Raw genomic sequence first — 22,709 nt, forward strand, 5'->3', positions numbered from 1 at the left:
TTCTGACTCACACGAGGTTTCTCTTCTTCTTCTCCTCGAATGACTTGACAATTGTCAACTTGACTGACCGACTGTACTAAAATTTAGTACTACGAAATTTTAGTACATTTTATTTTAATACTTTAGTACTGGTGTTCATCACCAACCAATGATAAACCCAGATAAGCTTATAGTAGCTAGGATTCTTTAAAGGTGACCTTGGTGAGTTTGCAACTCAGAGTGCTTACAACTCGAAATACCGTAAATTCGGATGACTTTGTTCTCCGTGGGCGACTTTGCCTTCCTACTGTTCGTAACCTTTTCCTTAATTCTAATATGTAATGAGATAAAAAAATGGTCCTCACCGGTCAGACATATTAGATCGGATCGGTAAGACCATCCTTAAGTGATAGAATTGAAGAAAGGCTTACGGAGAGTAGGGGCCCAAATGACCCACGGAGGACAAAGTCATCCGCATTTACGTTACTTGAAAATAAGGACTGTGAATTCAATTTTGGGGATAAAGAATCTCGTCGATCAAACTCTTCTCGGCGTCCAAAATGGATAAAATTGGCTTGACGAGATTCGTTAGTCAATCATATTTTTATGCATTTTAAGTTGCAATAACCCCGAGTTGTACGCACTCCGAGGTCACCTGTAAAGAATCTCAGCTACCATCGCTGGTGCTCTTCCATTAGTACTTCACCAAAGCTTTCTAGTGTGTAGAGGCCAAAGAAGCAGTAAAGGTATTCCACCTAAAATAAATTTCTAGAATTATGCATATAGGGTAACGTGTGGTATTTCTGGACAAGGTGCTTTTCGGGACATAATATGGGTATTTTGGGACACATCAAAAATCCTATAAATATTTGTTTTCTAATTCTTTTTAAGTTCTATGAAATATTAAGCTCTTTACGTATCAGATAAACATGAAACTTCTAAAATTTTATTTAATTTAAAGCGTGAAATACGCGTGAATTGTGAGTGTCACATTCCACCTTTTACAAAAATTTCAGTGTGGTCAATTTTACAGATGTCAACACAAACAGTGCTTAATTTTTTTTTCGAATTAAGTCACTTTAAAATGAAATTTAAACAAAATTTTTATGAAAGAGTGAAGTTTAGAACGTCTACTTAAAGGTAAATAATCAGGTTCGATGAAATTTATTTGCATAATAGCGACTTTTATCTGTCCCGAAATATACCACTTTTACTTCTTTACATATTTTGCTATTTTGTATAAAAAATGATGCATTTTTCAACATTTTTCGATCAGAATCTTATTCTGGATAGCATAAGGAACATAAATATTTGTATCAACAAAGAAAAAAATATTTGAGAAGTCGTTAAGTTGTTTGAAACTTAAAAGTGCTAAAAAAAAGTGTCCCGAAATACCACACGTTACCCTAGAACACTGATTTTTCATGTTTAATGTACAATATGTTGATTTTTTAAACATTGTTTTGAACTTTGAGCACTTAGAGAACTATTGAATTGAATGTGCTATATGCCAAATATTTTGATAGTCATTTTATATGATGGAGGGTGATGGTTATATCAACAAGTTATGACGAAGAGCTTTTATCAATAAGACAGAGAAAATTGGAAAATTACATACTATTAGAAAAGTATGTAACCACACTTTAGAACACGATCTGTCGTTTCGCATCAATTGTGTTGAATTTTAAATTGAATTTCATGTATAAATCAATTCAGCCCCTCACCACACTTTATGAAACATAATATGCACATGTGCTACATGAGCTTTGACATGAATCGGAAGTATTGAGCCCAGCTTGGTGGGTTGGAATGGGGCAAAAGTCAAGTCTTCTCTTAAGCACTCTAACATTTCCGTTGTGGATAGCTCTTCCTGAAACCGTACAACGAAATCTCTCGTAATCTCACACCATTGGCAATTTACCTCCAAGAGTGCCACTTTTGGCATCCATCGGGAGCCAGCAACCTGACGCAAGGGTATAAATGTAGTTACATTTATTTTGAGGATGAAATCGAGGGGATATGTGTGAAAAACAAAAGGCCAAACAGGCAATAAACTCTTCCAAAACCAGCCCAAAGCACGATCTGCAGAGAATTACAGCATTTGAATTTCATTTTATTGGATTTTTTTTTCAATATGAAAAAAAAAACTTTTTCATAAAAGATGGTAGAAAAAGGAAGTTTTTTCTTGTCGTTAGATTTTCCAATTTTTAGACAAAGTTAAGAGGAAAAAAATATCGTTCACTTTTGAAAATCTCAACTTTCCTTATAAAACCAGGTGGATAATAAATTTAATTTATTGCAATACTTTTTTTTTCTTATAGACTGAAATCCCGATGGCGTTTCGACAGTCCAAACTTGTGCTTCTCTTCCAATTTCCCACCATTCTCCTCTTCTTGGCATCATGCGGTGGTGAGTATGATTTTTCATATATTTTCTTTTCCCAAGTCTTTAAACCTCCTCCCCCATACAATTCTTATGGTATACGTAGCTGATGAGTGTGAAAATTATGCCGTTTGGACGGGCTGTAGTCACACATTTAAGACTCCTATCAATGCAAACGAGTTCTATAATTCAAAGTGTGAAATTTTAATTTCATACCTCAATAAACTTGACGCAAATAAGATTATTATGACAAATGCTCAGAGAAATTTCAAGACATATTTTAAATGGATACATCACATTTTTATATTCTGTTTGGGGATGTAATTTTCAACAGTCTTTTGCCCTAACTTTAGGGCCACCTTCGCACGACAAATTCAATATTGGCGTAAAATTGCCCTGCAAACACCCACATAACAATTTGAATACAAAACTCATAAAAGTTTACTGATTGTATTGTAATATATTTCTTTTCGATTCAGATGGAGCAATTCTCATGGCAATTTCTTACATTTTCTTCAATATGTGTTGCCGTTTGACAAAAAAAAAATCAATTATCTTAAAAATATTTGTATTACAAAGAATTGGAGAATTTGCAATGTGCCCACCGAAATTTGATTTGAATTTATTTACTTTTATTATAACCCAGATATCACTTTTAAGGGCAGAATCACATTGACAATAAAATTCTCGCCGTAACCTCACCGTATTTCGTTAATTTACGCATTACCATTGCAATTCTTACGCAAATTCTCGATTACCGTATTACCTTATCTCATACTCGGTGGCAATAGGTGAAAATAATATAAGAAAATTGAAGAAATAAAAAGAAAATTCGATAAACGGTGAGCAAAAAAAAAACTATAAGAGAAATTATTCGTATTTTTTTTTGCTCACCGTTTATCGCATTTTCGCATTATTTTCACCTTAGTGCCACCGAATATGAGATAAGGTAACACGGTAATCGAGAATTTGCGCAGAAATTGCAATGGCAATGCGTAAATTCACGAAATACGGTAAGCATTTTACTGTCAACGTGATTCTGCCCTAAGCATTAGAATTTTAAGAAAAATAATAGTAATAATTAATAATAATAAGTAAAAAACTTCAAAAATTCTTACTTCATCAACTTCAGTGAAAAATGCTCCACTTGCCCTTTCCGTATTTTTTTCTTCTAAGGTTTTTTTTTTAATATCAAATCAAGTATCAAATCCATTCCGCTTAAACAATCTCTTGTTAATATAATATATCAAAGATTCCAGCAGATTCGGAAGTATTTTAGTAAAAATGTTCAGTAAAAATTAAAAGTGCTGAAATATTATTGACAAAGAGAAAATTAAAAATTTTTGAGCCATTTCAACTTTCAGTAATTAAAAGGATTTTTTTTAACCAAAATTTAAGTTTTACTACCCATTTTGAATTATTTACTGTCCATTTTGAATTTTCTAATTATCGAATTTGCTACTTATTTACTGACAAAAATCTTCTTCTTCAATTTAAACCAATTATAGTATAGATCAAATTCTAGAAATTCAAGATTAAAGATCTTAACTTAAAGTCTTGAGCTGATTCTCCGTAAAACCTTTAGTTAAAAAAAACTGAATAGAAAAAGGGGTGATGTTATCTGAAAATAGACATTTTTTATAGATAAAATTACATTATTAAATTGACAAGTCAATTCATTCTTTATTTTCTTTTATTTAGTTTCTGTGCCATCAGTTCTTACTCACTTTCAGAAGCACATTTTGATTTCACTCTGCCATCCCTCAACTGAGAGACATTTGTGATGGAAAATTCACTCAATTTTTTATTGTTCTATTTCCGTTTCCACATTTTTTTTTGTGCCGTCTCTCCATCCACTAAAAATTCACAAACACTATTAGGACAAAATGATCTTTCTTACCAACTTTTATGTCTACAGTCTATACCACTTCGCGAAGTATGAAAGGAAAAGTGTTATTAATTTTTATGTGGGAGCAAATGGTACAGAAGTTTTCCAAATGGCAATACGCGGGCCAAATGTGAAGGGTGGCAGAACTTTGACTATTTTGTGCCTTTTGCGCTGAAATTGTAGAATAATTAGCAATAAATTTGCATTATTTGTTCCTGTCAGCAAAATCTTAAAATCATATTATGTATATACCGGATTCGCCTGTCTGATAACGATGACAATTAAACGCAGACCATTTTAGCACATCTACCATTTCCCGCATCGAAGAATTCACACAGCATTTCTTGGCCCCATCGAAGAATACCCAACCTCAGCATTTTCTCCATCATCTGGGTGGCTATCATCCACCCTCAGCGTACTAGACAAGTTGACATTTTCGTGTTGTACCCTTAAATACTGGTTAATGTATAATTGGGTGGCGGCTGCTAATGGGGGAAAGGCGGAATATATGTGTGTCAGAAGGGGAAAACGATGGAGTGCCACTTTGGCATAGAACGTTGGGGGCGGATGATGACATTGAAGTATTGTTGTATTGTTTACGGCCCAGAGGGACTTTCTATTGCAAGAACAGATCCCCACCAAATCTATACGATAAAAGTGAAATAACACCATCAAAAATAGCTCAGAGATCGTTAATTACACGACTATGTATTCTATGTCTTCTATTCTATTCCAGTTTCTGTGTCAGAGAGACAAAAAAGAACAATCTGGATTTTGAAAATCTATTCTTTTTCTCTATAGAGAAGAGTTTGTAAAATTGGCTCTTTCTTTGGAAACGTTGGAAAGAGCACTCGAATAAAAAATCTTACCCTTTCTGTAGCTTTTTTTGTGGGTCTTTTCAATACCAAATCCATTTTACTTAAACAGTCTTTAGTAAATTATTAAAACAGGCCATCGGGCTTAAGGCAGGATGCGCCTTGTATTGGCAACCCAGAGATAACGTCCATTTTGAAAGTTTAACTAAAATTATAAATGAATTCCCATTAGGAGGATACCTTAAGAGATGGATACCTCCGGCAGAGGTTTCCTCTAAAAATTCTTTAAATTTTATATCAAAGAATTTCTAGGCAAAGCTGCTGTTTTTAGGCAGATGAAGTAATTACGTCATTGGAAATATGTGTGGTATATTTCATGATAGGGGAAGTGGGGCACCTTAAAAAGTGGGGCACCTTTGAAATTGGGATTTTTCTGCCATGTTTAAGTCGAACTGAGCCATATCATAATGTAATTTAGCTTCTCAATCTGTGTGTGCAACTAAATTATATCACAATAAAGCTCAATTTTCCTTAAAAATAGGTGAAAAATCACAATTTCTAAAGTACCCCACTTCCCTCTAACAGATTTTCATTTTTCAGAGATTTAAATAAATCTCGCAAATTAATATTTAAAAAAAAAAACTTAAATACTATTCTGTGTTTTCCAAATATAATTTTTTTTAAAGACCTTTACGATCATACCAATCATCATGATCAACTAAACAGTTTATTAAACAATTAAGAAAAAAAACATAGGGGAAACTGGACGTGAATTAGCCATCAGGAAATGATTTTTTCTTTCCTTATAATTTATGGAAAATATGTTTGAATTCAACTTGATGAATATCTTAATGAATAGGGAGGGAATTAGTTTCTTTAAATAATTAGCTCAGTTTTCTTTCTAAAAAAAATATAATACCGTACTGTCTAATACTATCTTTAGCTATTTCTGCCCCGATCTCTCCTATACAGGAAAGTAAGAGATAAGGCCAAACTTACCTATAGCTAAAATTCTTTCAGGAGTACGGACTGAGTGCTTGCAAGCAAATTTGGGAGTAGAATTTTTTCTGGAATAACGATCGCATCAACATCAATCAAAATGATTTCAACGGGTCGTGATGTTGCCTGATAAGGATATCAAATACCATAAGCTCACCTGAAATAGTTTACTAATATGTTTCTCTTGATTGATATAAAGATAATATTCAAAGGATTCCTTTCATATTTTTTTAGATTGTTCTTTAAGCTCTCCAAAATAAAATTAAATAATTTTCAATTTCTTTACTTATCAAAAACAATAAAGATAGCATCAACTAAAATTTATTTAAAAAAAAAACTATTTTAATAAGAAGTAGAGTTTTAGTATGATATAATAAATTTTGGCTCAATCCTGTAAGAATGTACATTCTTTATGCGCGATGTTAAAACAAGTCCATAAATGCGATATTGAGAAAGTCAGGCACGACGGGGTCTATCGTATATAATACAGAATTACATCTGTAATGAGAGCCTTCTGTTGAACGCAATATAAAGAAAAAGTCAAAGAAATAAGGCTAAAGGGTTAATAATTCTCAAAAGTTTTCCCTATTTTCTTTTAAACTTCTTTATTATGCAATAGTTTTAAGTGGAAAATGTACATGAAAAGAAAACTTTCCTATGTATTTTCAATTGGTATAAGAAGGGTATACACAAAAAAGAACATTAATTGTTTCATGTTAATTGTTTTTAAGCTGTAACACTGGAAAACTTTCTCCTATGCACTTTTGCCTATATTATACACAAATTGTTCCAGGGTGAACTTTTGCACAATACGGAAATTTACATAATTTATTGTGTGATAAAAACATTTTTTCATGCGAAAAAGCATCTTTCTGCCAAATACAGATGGGAAGAAATACTGGTGAGAGTCATTTGGAAAGAAAAAAAATTAATGGAGAAATTAAGAAGAAAATTTCTAAAAGAGAATATTAAGTGCGAATGGAATCAATTTACATTATAACGCTTAATTGAAATGAAAATGATTTTCCTGTCGACCCTCGCTTGAAAGCTGTTATCCATGATTTTCCTTTATGCTCTCATCTTTGTTAGTGATAGCGGACGTGAAAACGAAATCCCATAATTAAATACTTCCATATATAAATATGCATTGTATATTTGGATACTTGAGAAGATGGTACATTTTAATTTTAAAATTCTGCTCAGACTTTGCGTGCAAATTACTCCAAGGGCAAAAGAACTGTGTGGGTTGGGGAATGTTGTACCATGAAAGCACCATTTGTCGATGGACACTCCAGGGACTGATTATTCAGTCTTTTGCCAGGCAGTCAGAAAAGGCAATCAAAAGGGACGAGAAATGATGCAAAAATATCTATTTGCTTGTGGTAAAAATCTACAAAAAAAAAACAAAAAAAAAACTGGAGGGAAAACCAAACGTTTAAAATATCCATTTTAGTTGTTCAAAAATTCTCTCTTGTGTACACAATTTTTTGTATTAGTCTCTTTATGATACGCATGTAAATACATAATGATGCAGGGGGTGTATTTGCTTGAATTTTAGGAATTTTTCCACCCACACTGTTTGTGTATATAGAAATGAAACTTCCGGCGCCAAGAGCACAAAATGATGAGTATTTCAAATTTCTCTATCATCTAGCCATTCATTTAAGGCCTCTACACATGGGAAAGAAATTTTCGTCAAAAATTGTTTTTGTTTCTCGAATTTTACAGAGAGAGCAGTAAAATCCATATATCGACCACTCAGAATAAGAAACGAATAACTCGCACTATGCAAATTTTACAGGAGAGCGATTTGAAGCTGACATTTTACATGCAGAGTATAGGATTTTTGAGATTTAAAGTCTCTATGTCTTTGAAAAAAATTATCTTTCAAGTATAATATTCACAGGGAAGCTTGCAAAAAAGGTAGAGGGTACACTGGTAAAAATAAAAGGATGAAATTGATCCAAATTTCATCCTTTTGCAAGGGATGGATCAAATTAACATGTTTTGTTATGATAAATGTGCATTCAAAGATTGATATTTGATCCATCCTTTGCAAAAGGATCAAATTTGGATCAATTTCATTCTTTTATTTGTACCAGTGTTCGAGTTTTTTGACGTCACGCTGTATCACCGTGTGATTGGGTCCATCCGTCTCGCCGTCACCAGCTCTAGAGACTGAAAGGTTAGCTTTAAGGAGTTTGGGACTTTTAGGGAATCTCGTCCCATAAGCCGACCCAAGAACCATTAACATGCCACTCATTTTTCTCACATCTCTTCCCTTCTGTGCTGAACAGACATACCGCTTAAGCCAAAAGATGGCTTAAGCGATATGCAATTATTGTCAAAATAATGACGACACTATATTCCTGTCAGTTTTCTATTAAGCTGCCTCTCGATCTGAGCCTTGAGACTGTCTCTAGCTAAAGCTCTAGAGCATTCCCCTCCGAAACCATGTTGTTTCGGGATTACTTCCAGACTCGTCGGCATCATTTGATAATATTGCTAGAATTCAAAGAGAGCGCAATTATATAATCCACTTTTTTTAACTTATGACACGGTTAGAGGCCAAATGGTCAGAGATATCGACATCCGGTCTGCGACGACCTCCCCCATCCATAAGTAAATATTATCAAAGGCAGTTTTTTTCATTCTTCACTTTTTTATTCCTTCACTTTCTCCATCCCCTCCAAATACATGTTTTTTGGTTTGTTTCTAACACGGCTTCAAGGTTTTTTTTTTCATTTTCGAATATCTTTTGGTGTAGCCCAGTTTAATATTTCGTATTTAGACACTCACAGCTCTTTTTTACTCAACACCTCTCAACACCTATTTTTTACAGTTTTTATACCAAATGCAAATAATAATAACAATAATGCTGGTACAACATTCCATGAAGGAACAAGGCCTTCCCGCAAGGGGATTTCTAGACATGCATTATTATTTTTTTTTGTACGGGATGGGGTTGCCAGTCCCATGCCCGTGGAATCAAGTGCAGTGAAGCTCACTGGGTGCAGTCCGAACACCTTTAACGCCAGAAAAGTTCCTGGTGACCTAAAGGGGATTCAAACCCGAGACACTTGCATCATAGAGCGAGTACTCTACCATTTCACCCATTGAGTGCCACAAATTAATAATAAATGCAAATTAATAATATAATATTTAAAACAGGTGTAGAGTGTAAATATCAACTAACGCCTCGTCAAAAACAGGTACAAACATTCAACTTAATCATTTTTGTATAGTAATTACGTAAATTATGTAATTCCAAAAAAATCTAACGTGAACGCATTTCGGCAACATACATTTCCTTATTTTCATATTAAATAATAAAAAGTACATGTAAAAAGTGGGTGTTTTTAAATTATTGAGCGGTATTGTGTGTTCGAAAAACATTTCGATATTGAACTTTAGATGGTCACTAATCACTTTGAATGGCATATTTTTCAACGCATTTGCTTAAACTTAATTTTTTGTTTTTGAAAACCTTGAAATTTCCAATCCGGCTGCATTGGTAATTAATCGATAAAACACCCGTAATTGATATACTACTCATGCTAAAATATACTAAAATGTGCTTCTTTTCTTAAGCAATTTTTATTTCAGAATGTTTGTTTTTTTTATCAATTAATTTTATCTCTAGTAAAGCGGTATGCACCCAAAAATCATGCGAAATAATAATTCACGGAGAGATCTTTCTCATAATTGTTGATGCTTCCGACGGTTGATTCAAGTATTATCAATTCCGGTAAGCGTCGAGAGACGGGACAGCTAAGAAAAAATTGATTTTTCCCAAAGCTTTCGGCTCAGACTCCAAGCCTTCCTCATTGGCTGGGTCGGGAAAGAGAACTTTTTTATTCATGGAATCTTTTACAATAATTGCTCACCCAAATTTGTTCTCTTCTTGCTTTGTTATAGGTCTCCTTAGTTCACAGGGCATAGGATCTGGGGCACTGCACTTGTCTCTTTTAGCTATTTTCGCAATTTTCTTAATTCTTGTTCTGTATATGTCTTTCTTGGTGGTTTCTTTGTGAGACTATTGGTATCAAAGTTCAATTTTGACAACTGTTTTCTCTGGCAACCGTTGGTGATACAAATGTGCTGAATTGAGTCTCTCGTGAATTCGGGCACTCTGCAAAGGTGGGATGCTTTGCCATCTTCTTTTTCATTCTTGAATATATTTTGGAAGTTATTTTTGAAGATATATTGTCTATATACGAAAAGATCGTTGAATTTTTCCTAATAAGGATCTTTCAAGGTCAAACGTTAAAAATTATTTAGAGAGCGTAATTTTTAACCGATGGGGTCATATTTGGGTTAATCTCTTATGGACTGGCACTAAACCGGTTACAAGCCGATAATTTGTTTTTTTTTTATGAAAATCAATTGTATTACACCTAAACTATTTGGGACGATATTTTGAGTGATTTATGAATCAGTTCAAATGGGTTATGAACCATTAAACAGAAAATTGTGCGAACGTACTTTTAAAGAACAAAATCTAAATTACGAGTTCGAGCATTTCACGATGTATGGGACGCTTTGCTACCCCTTTTCCCTTTAGCCATATAAATCAATGAAGGAACCTCAAAATTCCAAATTAGAAATGATTCTAAATTACTCAGGTTTACACTACATTAGGGCACTCAATGGGTGAAGTGGTAGAACACTCGCTCTATGATGCAAGTGTCCGGGGTTCGAATCCCCTTTAGGTCACCAGGAACTTTTCTGGCGTTAAAGGCGTTCGGATTGCACCCAGTGAGCTTCACTGTACTTAATTCCACGGGCATGGAACTGACAACTCCATCCGATACCCCAGAAAAAATAATAATGCATGTCTATAAATCCCCTTGCGGGAAGGACTTGTTCCTTCATGGAATGTTGTGCAAGCATTATTATTATTATTACACTACATTATCAATCATTAAGGGAAGTTAATCTAGTGAATTGAATATAGTGCCCAGTTATATAATTTTGAAGAGTCTGTAAAATTAATAATATGAATATATATACAATAGAAAAGTGTTGGAAAATTCAATTGAGATATATTTTTATATCATATGCTGTACTATGCAGACCAGAAATGCGGAAAGGGTTAGGAGGATTTAAAACACAAAAGAGATTTCATCAGATGAAATTCTATAAGAGCTACAGAAAGTTGAAAGCCACGATGAGCATACTGGATGATCCATAAGATGTCTTTTCGTCCTGCAAGTCAATTCACTGTTCTCTCTACTCTAACTGAATTTCGCTACTATTTCAATTTCTGCGATTTTCCTTGTCTTCTTACCCATTCTTACTTGCTACATAATCCACCAGTTGGAAAAATAGCTTTTACGACACACTTAAGATACAAGAGAATGTTCTATGAGAGTGAGAATTAATGAGAAATATCACAGCTGGAGGAAAAATCATTTACACAGAGAGTAATTTCTTGTCTTCTTCTGTAGAAAGTTGTGACAAAAAATTGTCCACTAAGATAATGTTCATAAAGAATCAATATATACTTCAACTATATCTTCTATCCACTTTTTACAATTTGGTTTGAGAAATGCTTTTTTTTTTGTGAAAAAAAAATATCTTGGATTAACGATGAGATGTTGCGAAAAGTAGCTCTATTCTTTATATGAAACAAGAATTGCCTTCAGCTAATTGATGAAAATCACGTATATTATATTAATGGGAAAACTTGAAGAAAAGTCATACATAATGTATCTCGAGAGGTCTTTTTTAAGTCAATAGAAGCATGGGAACTTTACAACTTTTATCCATCCTATACGCCCACTCTCTATCAACCTTAAACAATATTTTTTTCTTTCACAAAAAAATTAAGTCCCTTAAGAAGATAGTCAGGTTTTTCCTAAAGTTTTAAAAATCAGTGTATTACTAAATAGTTAGATGACATTTCACTCAACACATACATACAAAAAACATCATTTTATCAAAGAAATGATCATATTTTACCATAGATCATCCCGGACTTTATGCCATAAAACTTTTGAACAGGTTTCGCTCTTATAGGAAATCAAGGACCGTATAATACCATGCCCTACACACTGGTAAAAATAAACGGATCAAATTCATCCAAATTTAATCCTTTTGCAAAGGGTGGATCAAATTATCATGTTCTATTCACTGGTAAAAAATAAGAGGAACATGTTTTATCGTAAACTTATTACTCACAACATATTTCTCTCATCTAAGCGTACACTAATGATGACTTTTCATTGTTTTTATCCGTTTATTATATTGTTAAAAAATCGATCTTTTTCGAATGATCCCCGGTGATCCATTTATTTTTACCAGTGTTATAATAAGTATGCTTTTAATTTGATCCTTTTATTTTTACCACTGTACCACCCCTAATAAATTTGTAGTTTTCTTTAAATATTTCGTTATTTTATAGAAATGTATTATGAAATACTAATCAAATACTTTGAATATGCAATGCTAAAGTTTCAATATATTCTATATTATATAATTTTAATAGGGGTGTCATAAATTGGGGCATAACATAAATTGGTTGCTCTACCTTAATCCTCTATCTGTGAGTTATTAAAGTAAGAAGGATGGGAAATACGACTAAGAGTGGTTGGATCATTTTATTATCCAGATGAAACATAAAATTAATTATTCACAAAACTCTTGGATATCGGTTTTTCCGATTTAGTATGCTAAATTTTGTATTGAATTCAGTCGAGACTAGAGAATTTTGCCATTCCGGGGTTTGAGATCTTATCGAAAAAGCACTCTCACAATAGACCTCTCTGTAACACCCATTCACCCTTGTCATATTTCCCATTCCAATAAAAATTAATGTAGTGCTTCCCGTGAATTGAGTGATAACTTTCCGGAGGGTGTCATTTCCCACGGACGAGGTGTAATGTTAAAGTGGAAAATAGGAAATTCACTTTTTCGTACCGTCCAAAGAGTTTGACTTGGTGTGAGATTGAAAACTGTTGAATCTGTTGAATATTATGAAACTCTGGAACGAGTAAAAACTTCAAGGGTTGTAAAAAAGAGTGGACTTACTATGAAAGATTTGAATAAGTTTTGCATTGAGATATCTCAAAATCTGGATATTACAAAATGTACGAAACTCATATTGCAAAGATAGAAAAATATAATTCATACTGCTTCGAATTTGATTGCTTCAGTAGCAAAATATTTTTTTTTTCTTTTTTTTTTGGGATTGTATAGCTTAGCCAAAATATGGAAATAATAAAAGGATGAAAGAGTGGAAAACATTTTATGAAATACTCAAATTTATGAGTTCAATTATAAGCCCCAAAATATAATTTTAAATTAATTATTTGGAGTTAAAGAAAATGCTTTTAGTCGTTTTAGTGGTTCAATTCCACTTTATCGCTTTGCCCAAAAGCTTAAGCATTTTACAAATTTTATTTCTCTTCATATTTCTTGTTGTAGAATCAACTTTATGAATCAACCTGCCCAAAAAATGACTTTTTCGCAAAGGGGAAATAAGATGCGTTGAGTTCAATGTAATTTCCATAATCCCTTAAGAAAATACGATTGGCTTTTATTGGGTTGGTTTTGTGCTATTCTTGTGCAAACTGCAGCTAACAAATGCAATTCTCTTACTTTTGTGTACACTTATAAGCCGTTACGTTGTCATCTATCCCAGACTAGACGACACCACACAATCTATTCCAAGTGTTTTGTGAATATCGCTGTAAGTACGAGGCAAGCGGCACCAAACTGTTTTACCTTTTTCCATCCCTTATATCGTTCCGGACGGCTGGGTGTTTTTTGGGGTGGTATAAGATATTTCTTGGGATAAGGTGAAAGATGCTGCATCCATTTACGGTTGGTAGAAAATTCTATAGCAACATGAGTGAATGGGGAAAGGAGACAACATAGGGGATGAAAAAGTGAACATGAATGAGGAAAATTCTGGAAAAGGAACTAAAGAATATGGTACAGTTGTAGTCAAATTTGACTTTTAAATTCTACTTAGATTATACGATGGAAAAACATGAGCTCATCGAGAGAGGTAGTTAATGCTGTGCTAGAGAAATGGTACACCATTTGAATGTTATAGCATCTCCTCAGATTCTCAAGTTGAAATTTTTTCGTAGATGAAAGTTCAAGAGGTATTTTACTATTTAACGATGGTGTATTTGCAATTTTCCCACCACTTTACTGGGCATAAAAAAAAGCCACTGAATATCTTTTCTTAAGCTCTCTTATACACTGTATATTTGAATACAATGTCAACGAAATATAATGTTTCGTATGCTGCTTGTTCTTTAATCTTTGGATCTAATTTTGAAAAGGCTTACCAATTAATATATTCGAGTCAATCATCTTTTAGATGGATCCCTAATATATATTTATATATATACACTACCACTTGAAAGTCCTAGATTCACATAAAATTATCTAAAAGTCTTTACACGTGAGAAATTTTTGTGATTTGTGAGCAATTTACATCAAAATACCTAATTTTGACAAAAAAAAATACTCCCAGAGAAGCAAAATTGGTGCCTATGGTCCTGGAGGTCCAATATTGTGACAAGTTATTTAATGCGCCTTTAAAAGGTTTATATTTATAATGAGAATTTTGTATTGCACTTGCGGAAGCTCTAACTTAAAAGTGCTCCACTTTACTTTTAATAATCACACTGACCGTACAAAAAGGGCTGTAAGCAGATTATAAGAATTTGGTTCCATAGCGCCTTAAGACTTTGACAGACTTACGACTTAAGCCGAAAGAAGTCTTGACACAAAATGATGGAAACGTGGTTTAACCATTTTTTTAAAAAATATAATTACGCTAAGCTGTCTCTCGGATAATAATCAGGTATATCTAGAGCCTTACCGATTTCACTGATTTTTCATTTTTATCACTTTATTATATCACTGATTTTGTGTTTTTCTGAAAATCAGTGAAATTTTGATTATAAAAAAATATATTTTAGGGTAACTGTACGAAATCTCGGCATAAGGCAAGCGCCAAAGTCTTGCAATTGAAATGTAATATTTTTAATACACATTTTTTGTTAATTCTTTTTAAGGAGTGTTGCTTGGAACCTTGTGTACAGTTTATCGTCTTGGTTATCCCCCAATCAGTCTTAATACATTTTAAAATGAATAGAAAATACCATCATAACTTTGAGTAATATTTCGACCACCTTGATTCCCATAGTCCCTTGCCTTTACCAGACTTCTTCCAAAGTCTCTTGACATCTTATTTGTCGATGTGAAAATTTTGCTTTCTTGCATTAATTTCTAAAGTATGCAAATACTCAAAATTCATGGAAATTTGAGGAACAAAAGAAGTGGCCGAAATTGTAAGCTGGACGAAATTAGGTTCAGTTTTAAATTTATTGAATTAAAAAAAAACATGAAAATCGTAAATATAAAAAGATTTTAAAAAATCTGATCATAAGTATAAATGAATAAAATTCATTAGAATATTGTGTGAAGGACGTAATTTTGTGTCATTTTCTCTAACGATTTTTAAAAAATTAAGTCTAAAGTTGTACCAGAGAGATCAAGTTAAGGACCTTATCATTTGAATGTCCTTTCCTGGTTTACTCAAATTCCAATTTCTTTCTTCATTTGCAACTGTCCTAATTCTCTACAAAATTTCGCTTTGTCGAAATGAATGAGTGTTTCGAATATGCGGAAATTAGCATTTGAGCTACTAGTAGCAGATATGATTGACATGTTGGTCAATTTATGACACAAATCTCCCAGAAATCTGGCTATATAAATAACCTTTATAGACTCAACATTGCTCATCATAAAATGACTATCAAATATGATGCCACTCTCACATTCTTAATTACTTGTTCGTAATAGGGTTGCGGACTTCGAACACATTGGAAAACTTTCACGACTTAAGAAAGACATTCGATCCCAATTCCAAGATCTAGATTTTGCTTCGGTCATTTAGTCACCGATTTAGTTACAGTAGACTCTCGCTAATTTGGTTCTTTAAAGATAGGGCTACATTTAAATTCGGGCAGCATTTACATTTAAAGCAGGGGCCCATCAAGCGTATTAAAAAGTGAAGATATTTTTCACTTTTCCTTGTAAAAATTTTGCAGATATTGCACTGCGACTTAAACAAATTTCCTCGTACTTCTTGTATTATTTTGGCGAGCATTATGAAATATGTATTTTTAGATAGCTTTTAATGCACAATTTCGAAATATATCAGACTGATAAGCCAATTCTCTTTAGGAAAAAACTTGCCAATAGTCTTCAGTGCCTCTATTCAAAAATGTATGAAAAAATGAAATGTCGAGAGGCCACTGTGTAAAGAAAGTTTGATGTCATTTTTCAAGTTTGATTATGATTATCAAATGAAGCAAGTATGACCAAATTCGTCATGGTTTCTTTTAGTTTTGATGTGATTTTGCATTATTAAGGAATTTTCAAGAAATTTACAAAATTATGAGTATGTAAACTCAATATGTGTGTGAATACAGGTGAATAAAAAATCGTTGCATATCAAAAAGTTTGTCGCTCGAATTTCTCTCTAATTCGGGTGGCATTTTTGTCCCAAATGCCAGAATCAGCCAGAATTTGAGAGAGTCTACTTTACCTTATTCTAAGTCTGAAGACGATATCTGACATCTGATTAGAACAAATATCAAAATGATCACGAGTTGAATATCCCTGGGAATAGTACTAAGAATTGCAGTATTCTACTAGTTCTATGAGCAGAATTTTAATATTAAAACCATGGTTGACGGTTATACAAATCAAGTGAATTCCACGTATTGTCTTGAATACATGCTGTGGCGTATCCGCTATATTGGGATAACACTTCTCCATTTATATTTTTATCTCCTATGTTTTTTCCATTCTTATTATTCGTCTACAAATAAAGCCGGGTGTAGAGATAAAAGAGGGTAAAAGTTTCCTAGAAATATGCGCGAGCATAAAATAGAAGGAAAGCGAATAAAATCACATTCGCATCAGTGACATAATGAAACCAACACATTTCTGGAAACCTTCCAAAGTCAAAATCAACTGTCGTCACTCGTCCTGATAGTGGTGAAATTAAGAAAATTTTTCCTCAGCATAAACATACCCTCTCTATCTAACTTGTAGAAAAGCGTGGGAAAATCCTCATTCCATTTTATTATTTTCTCTGAGCAATCTTTCAACGATTTTTTTTTCATCGTATCAAAGGGGTGAGACCACCCTCGTTTTGAATGTGAAATTTTTCAACAGTCAAATAAAGTTGTGGGTGGATTGCAGAAAGTCTATGTAAGTCTGGGCGGATAAGCGAGCCATAGGAGATAGTGGATGGGTGTGGAAGGCAAAAGTAGGAGGCTTGACAATGTCTTAAGAAAAGTACACAAGCACAAAAGATTTGCATAATGTGATAACAGTTAATACTCTTAGCAATTTTATAGAAATACATATCACACAAAATCCACAGTACACAATGAAAGAGAAATAGTGTCAATGGTAATAGGGCAAGAAGCGGAAGTATTTCTACATTGAAATTATGCGAATCTGCTCTCAGAAAAATAAATATTTGCTTCCATATTCTAACATTTCGCACATTTTCAAATTTCTGCCTAGGCAGAGGATATATATTGTTTTTTTTTTTATTTCTCGAACCCTCCAGTGAGAGAATTATATCTTCAATCTTTTTTTTATAATTTTTAAACAAATATTGTACATAACCTTTGTCATAAACCGTAAGGGCCTTGACAGACATGAGGATTAGCCGAGAGACGGCTTAGCGTAATTATATTAGAAATAATGGTTAAAGTGCATTTCCATCATTTTCCACTAAGTCGTCTCTCGGCTTAAGTCGTAAGTGTGTCTAGGGCATAAGGGCCTTGACAGACCTAAGGATTAGCCGAGAGACGGCTTAGCGTAATTATACTAGAAATAATGGTCAAACTACATTTCCATATTTTTCCACTAAGTCGCCTCTCGGCTTAAGTTGTAAGTGTGTCTAGGGCATAACCTTAAATCGATTCCGTTTCGATCCCTTTCCTCCCCATATGAGTGGATATTTGGCAAATTAAATTAAAGTGTAAGCATGAGTCGCGAGCATCGATTTTTTGCATTTCCGAAAAATAAATATTGAATTTTTTATCCAAAATTTTGCGAAATAGAGCTTGACTGGTGGATTTTCTTCCCTGTTCGCGGGAAATTCATATTCCAGCCTCTCGCTTCAAGAAAGGTCTTTTACTAGCAGTAGGGGAAAGTCGTCTGCCTTCAAACGAAAAATGGAGTTCCAAATTTATGATTTTTTTCTGAAGAATCCACAAAATGAATTTTATTTTCTACTACACCAAAAAATTCTCTTGTTCATTCGGCGTATATGATTACCTCATTTAGCACTCGCAAGTCTTCAGTTTTTCCTTCTGAGGAAATTAAAAAAGTGATGTCGATTTGTATGAAGGCAGCTGGCATAGTTTGCCTTCAAACGCGACGCAGCTGCCTTTAAATGTTTTTTTTTTCACTGAGAATATTGAATCAATAAAACTAAATGGGCTATAAATGATTAGGTTGAAGCCTAACGCACTCACTAAAATCATCACTGCAGTCAAAAGACATTAAACAATAACTTTTCTTCACATTTTTCTGAAGCACTGTTTTGCACTTGAAAATTTGGAAGTAAGAGCCATTGAAGTTGAAAATTGTCAACTTGAAACATCCCGGCCGGAGCAAGATAGCAGGTTATAAGTATTTGTATGACGTTCGTCAGAGAAAAGTAGGAGTTCGATTTCACATGTTTTGATGTATGGAAAGATAGGATTTAAAGGCACACGACATTAGCATTTAAAGGCTGCTGCAGGGTGATATTTGCAAATTTTTGCCACCCACAAAAATTGTGTCATCTGAACCAAAATATATTAACAGAAATATTAAGCCTGATTAACCTTCTATGTGTCACAATGGAAGATTTATTTGTAAAATGATTTTTACTATGAAAAATCACATGATTTGTGGAACATCAAAATTACAGTTTAGAGCTCATTTTCATTTTTTTTTGATCTAGCAGCTAGGAAATAGGAGCTAGGCTCTCCATTTTTTGATGATTTGTAAGGATGATGGATAGCTACCTAATAGTTAATAGAGTATAATTTATGCTTTTGAGAACAACGAAAAAATCGCAACATTTGAAGGCTTCTGCATTTAAAGGCAGACGACTTTCCCCTATAGTTTTTTTTGTGCGCCATGTGAAAGATTGGCTGGCAGGAGACGCTGTTAACACTGGTAACATGGCCTGAAAATGTTTGGATGAAAGTACAGAGCTGGGTCACTGCTGGGCAATTGACCGAGATAAGCCTTAGCCTTCATAAGGATCTTTCAGAGAAAGAGCCCGGCTACACGAAGCCTACACAGTAAAAAAAATTTCAGCTACTTTACCATGATTTTCATTGTAAATTTTACATAAACACGTAATTGTGTGTACTGATACACATTTGTGTAATTTGTACACATTTTGTCTGAAAACTGTGTAATTTTACACGAAATATGTAAGAAAATGTACACAACTGTGTAATCATTCGCAGTTGGTTACACAGTTTACCATTATTATATAAAATTTAAATTACACATTTTCAGATTAAGCGTTTTGTTAAAATACATATTTAAGTAACTTTACAAAAATAATCGTAGTAAAAGAGCAAACCAACGATTATCCTTGTAGTCTTTTTTACTGTGTATGGTATGCCCTTGTTTTTTTTTGACCGCAGTCAACATTACGAAACAAAATTACTGTAACACGTCAGGGTACATACAAATAAGATTGTCCTCTGTGACTAAGTCGAAACTCAGTCTACAACAATATTTTCAATTTGTGTTTCGGTCAGAAAATTCAAGAATTTGGAATCAAACTTAAATCGGCTTGTCAGAATATAAGTCGAATTAGTCGATTTTTTGCATAATTCGCTTTTCGGGTGCTTTTTGACACCCTATACCTTCCCTGTAAATATTATACCGATAAGTGATTTATTCTCAAAAATATAAGGGTTTCAAATCTTAAAAATTCTATACTCAGCGTGTAAAATTTCAATTTTAAATCGCTCTCCTGTAAAGTTAGCCATTTAGGGGAAAGTGCCCATGCTTGATACCATTGGAAGCTTCGTAATGACTAAATTTTTCCTATGTTTTTCAATAAATGTGACTCAGCAATATATTTTAAAAACAGGACAATTTCCCATAGTTTTTAAAATATGTTTACGATGAGTCACATATATATTGTGAAACATAGAAAATTTAGTCATTACGAAGCTTCCAATAGTATCAAGCATGGGCACTTTCCCCTACGGCTTTTTATTTTATATTCTTAGCTGCCGAAATTAGATTTTTTAGATTAACTCAGTGCTTTTAATGGGCAAAAGAAAGGCACCACGAAGAAAATACTCGGTGTAACGCATATAGTTTTTCGTGATATTCTTTTTCTCTTTGTCCAATTGAAAAATATCCAAAGTAGGGTTTTGCAATATACTATATTAAACTTCTTAAATTCACGCAATAAACGAAAGTTTGAAATAGAATATTTTTAATAAACTTATCAAGGTCTGTTGACATACAAATTAAAGCGTAATACTCTCTAGACAATTTTCTATATAATTAATTTAGCACAAGTAATTTATGGTGTCAATTAATGCATCTTGAGGGTGTGATCAAAGTGAAAACGCTATAATTATATGTATATACTTGTTTCCCACTGGGAAAGGTATTTCCTTTGAGGTCAATTATCAAGTAGAGGATAAAATAATTTGAGCAGTAAATGCTTTTACTAAATTAAGGAATATTGAATTTCAATATCTTTAAACAAAAAAAACAAGGTATTTAATGCTGTGTTTCTGTAACTCCTGTGTATTTCATTGTAAAACATTTTATAGTGCAAACTTATGCAAAGGAATTTAGGTATTATACACTGAGAAAAAAACGGGGGTGCGATTAACTTTTTTTCCTCATAACTTTAACACTTTTTAGGTGTAAAAATATATCAACATTTTTTAATGTTAATTTGACACCTTTTTAAGGGTAGAAATAACATGAAAAAGGGTAACTTTAACCCCCAATACACCTAAAAATGGTAATATTTACACCGATTTTGGATCAATACTGCAGGGTACAATTAACATTTCAGTAATGTTACTTTAACTTTTTCGGATTTCTCTCAGTGTATGTATTATTTTTTTATATTGTATTTTTTTTATATTGTAGCCAATGTCCAAGAAAAAATATTTGGACTTAGTAAGATTGAATATATCTCAATTTAATTTAACGTTTCCAAAAGTTCTAAAAAATGTCAGCTATCTTGAGCAATCAGGTCTCTTATGAACCATATTGAACCTCACCCAAAAAATATTTATAACTTATAAAGGTAAAAAATGCGCAATTCAAAGTGTCACCCATTTTTCAACTTCCTCGGAATGAACTGTTCATGGCGACTGATGCTCACTCACTAAACAAAAGCCCCAGAAACCCTCAGTACTCACCTAGGGATGATTTTTTGGGCATGACATAGGAATAAAGAATTAGGTATAGTGCATGGGGAGGGGTTCAGCCGTCGACTGGGTTAACGATTGTCGCATTGGCCGTGCGCTCTACAATCACTACTGTCACAGTTGTGAGTTCGAGTCCCGTCTGGTGTAAGACATTGAAGCGTTTTAAGGAACTTTTTTCTCAAGAATAAGAAACATGAATTTTTCTTAAGAATGATTAAGAATGAGATAAAAATAAATTCAATTTAATTATTGTAGGTATTGGTAAATTAGATACAATAATTACCTATGTTTTCGAGTGAATCTTTTTGATTGTTATTAAAGTATAATGCGTTATAATAGTACCTAGCAGGATTATTATAATATACTCCTTTGTAATTACCTTTCAATATAAAATTTATGATCACCTTCCAGGAGAAGTTCCGTTTTGTTCATTCACAAGTTTTCAAAGTTATAAGCTTTCACATCATCAAAATCTCTTGTACGATGTAATTTTTAGCTACAACAAAGTGGATGAGATTTGAATCATGGAGTGAAGACTTGCGAATCTGATAAGTAATGCTGAGCCCATTCATACTGCGACACAATTTCCATGAAGAAAACTAATGTAATGTGTCATAGATTTGATATTCTTGACAGTCTGAATAGACCCTTTTGTAGCAGTATGCTGTATGTTAGAGCATCGGGACACAAAACAGAAAAGCTGATGATTATGGTGATATTCCTTCATCGTGTTTGCACAGACAGAAACTCTATTAGAGGGATGATGGTGGTATTTTGAGTGATTTTTTCTTGCTCTTTCAAAGATCTACTTGTTCGACTTTTGGTACTCTCTATACACTCTGTTCCCTTATTGATTTTCCTCCAGGGAAAACTTTTGCCACATGAAAAGTGTCATAAATCGTTTACACTGATGAACGTTTATTGATGAGAGATTAAGGAAGAGTTTGTTTCTGTAGTATGTTGGAGACAAGAAAATTTGGGTTAACTGCTTTTGTTGAGTGTGACTCATCCAAAAGTTGCCAGTTTCACACCCAAGAAGACCACTTTGCATAGGGTACGGTGCCAAATGTTCAACTTCAAACCCCTTTTTCCCACGAATGTAACGCCCTTTACTCCATTAGACGACATACGATGTGGTGAGAAGGCTCCGATTGCAGAAGCTATCAATTTAGGAAA

General features: G+C 33.3%; 1 protein-coding gene across 4 annotated transcripts in view; it reads left to right on the plus strand.

Moving 5' to 3' along the window:
- LOC129799092 (uncharacterized) overlaps positions 1-22,709 on the plus strand; it is a 207,623-nt gene that overhangs the window by 17,147 nt on the left and 167,767 nt on the right. For all 4 annotated transcript variants that reach the window (XM_055842743.1, XM_055842752.1, XM_055842727.1 and 1 more), the window contains exon 3: positions 2,301-2,388. In XM_055842743.1, coding sequence (XP_055698718.1) covers positions 2,313-2,388 — 76 coding nt within the window. In that variant the 5' untranslated portion in view covers positions 2,301-2,312. The remainder of the gene's footprint in view (positions 1-2,300; positions 2,389-22,709) is intronic.

The sequence above is a fragment of the Phlebotomus papatasi genome, chromosome 1 (assembly GCF_024763615.1).
Source record: "Phlebotomus papatasi isolate M1 chromosome 1, Ppap_2.1, whole genome shotgun sequence".
NCBI classification, from domain to species: domain Eukaryota; kingdom Metazoa; phylum Arthropoda; class Insecta; order Diptera; family Psychodidae; genus Phlebotomus; species Phlebotomus papatasi.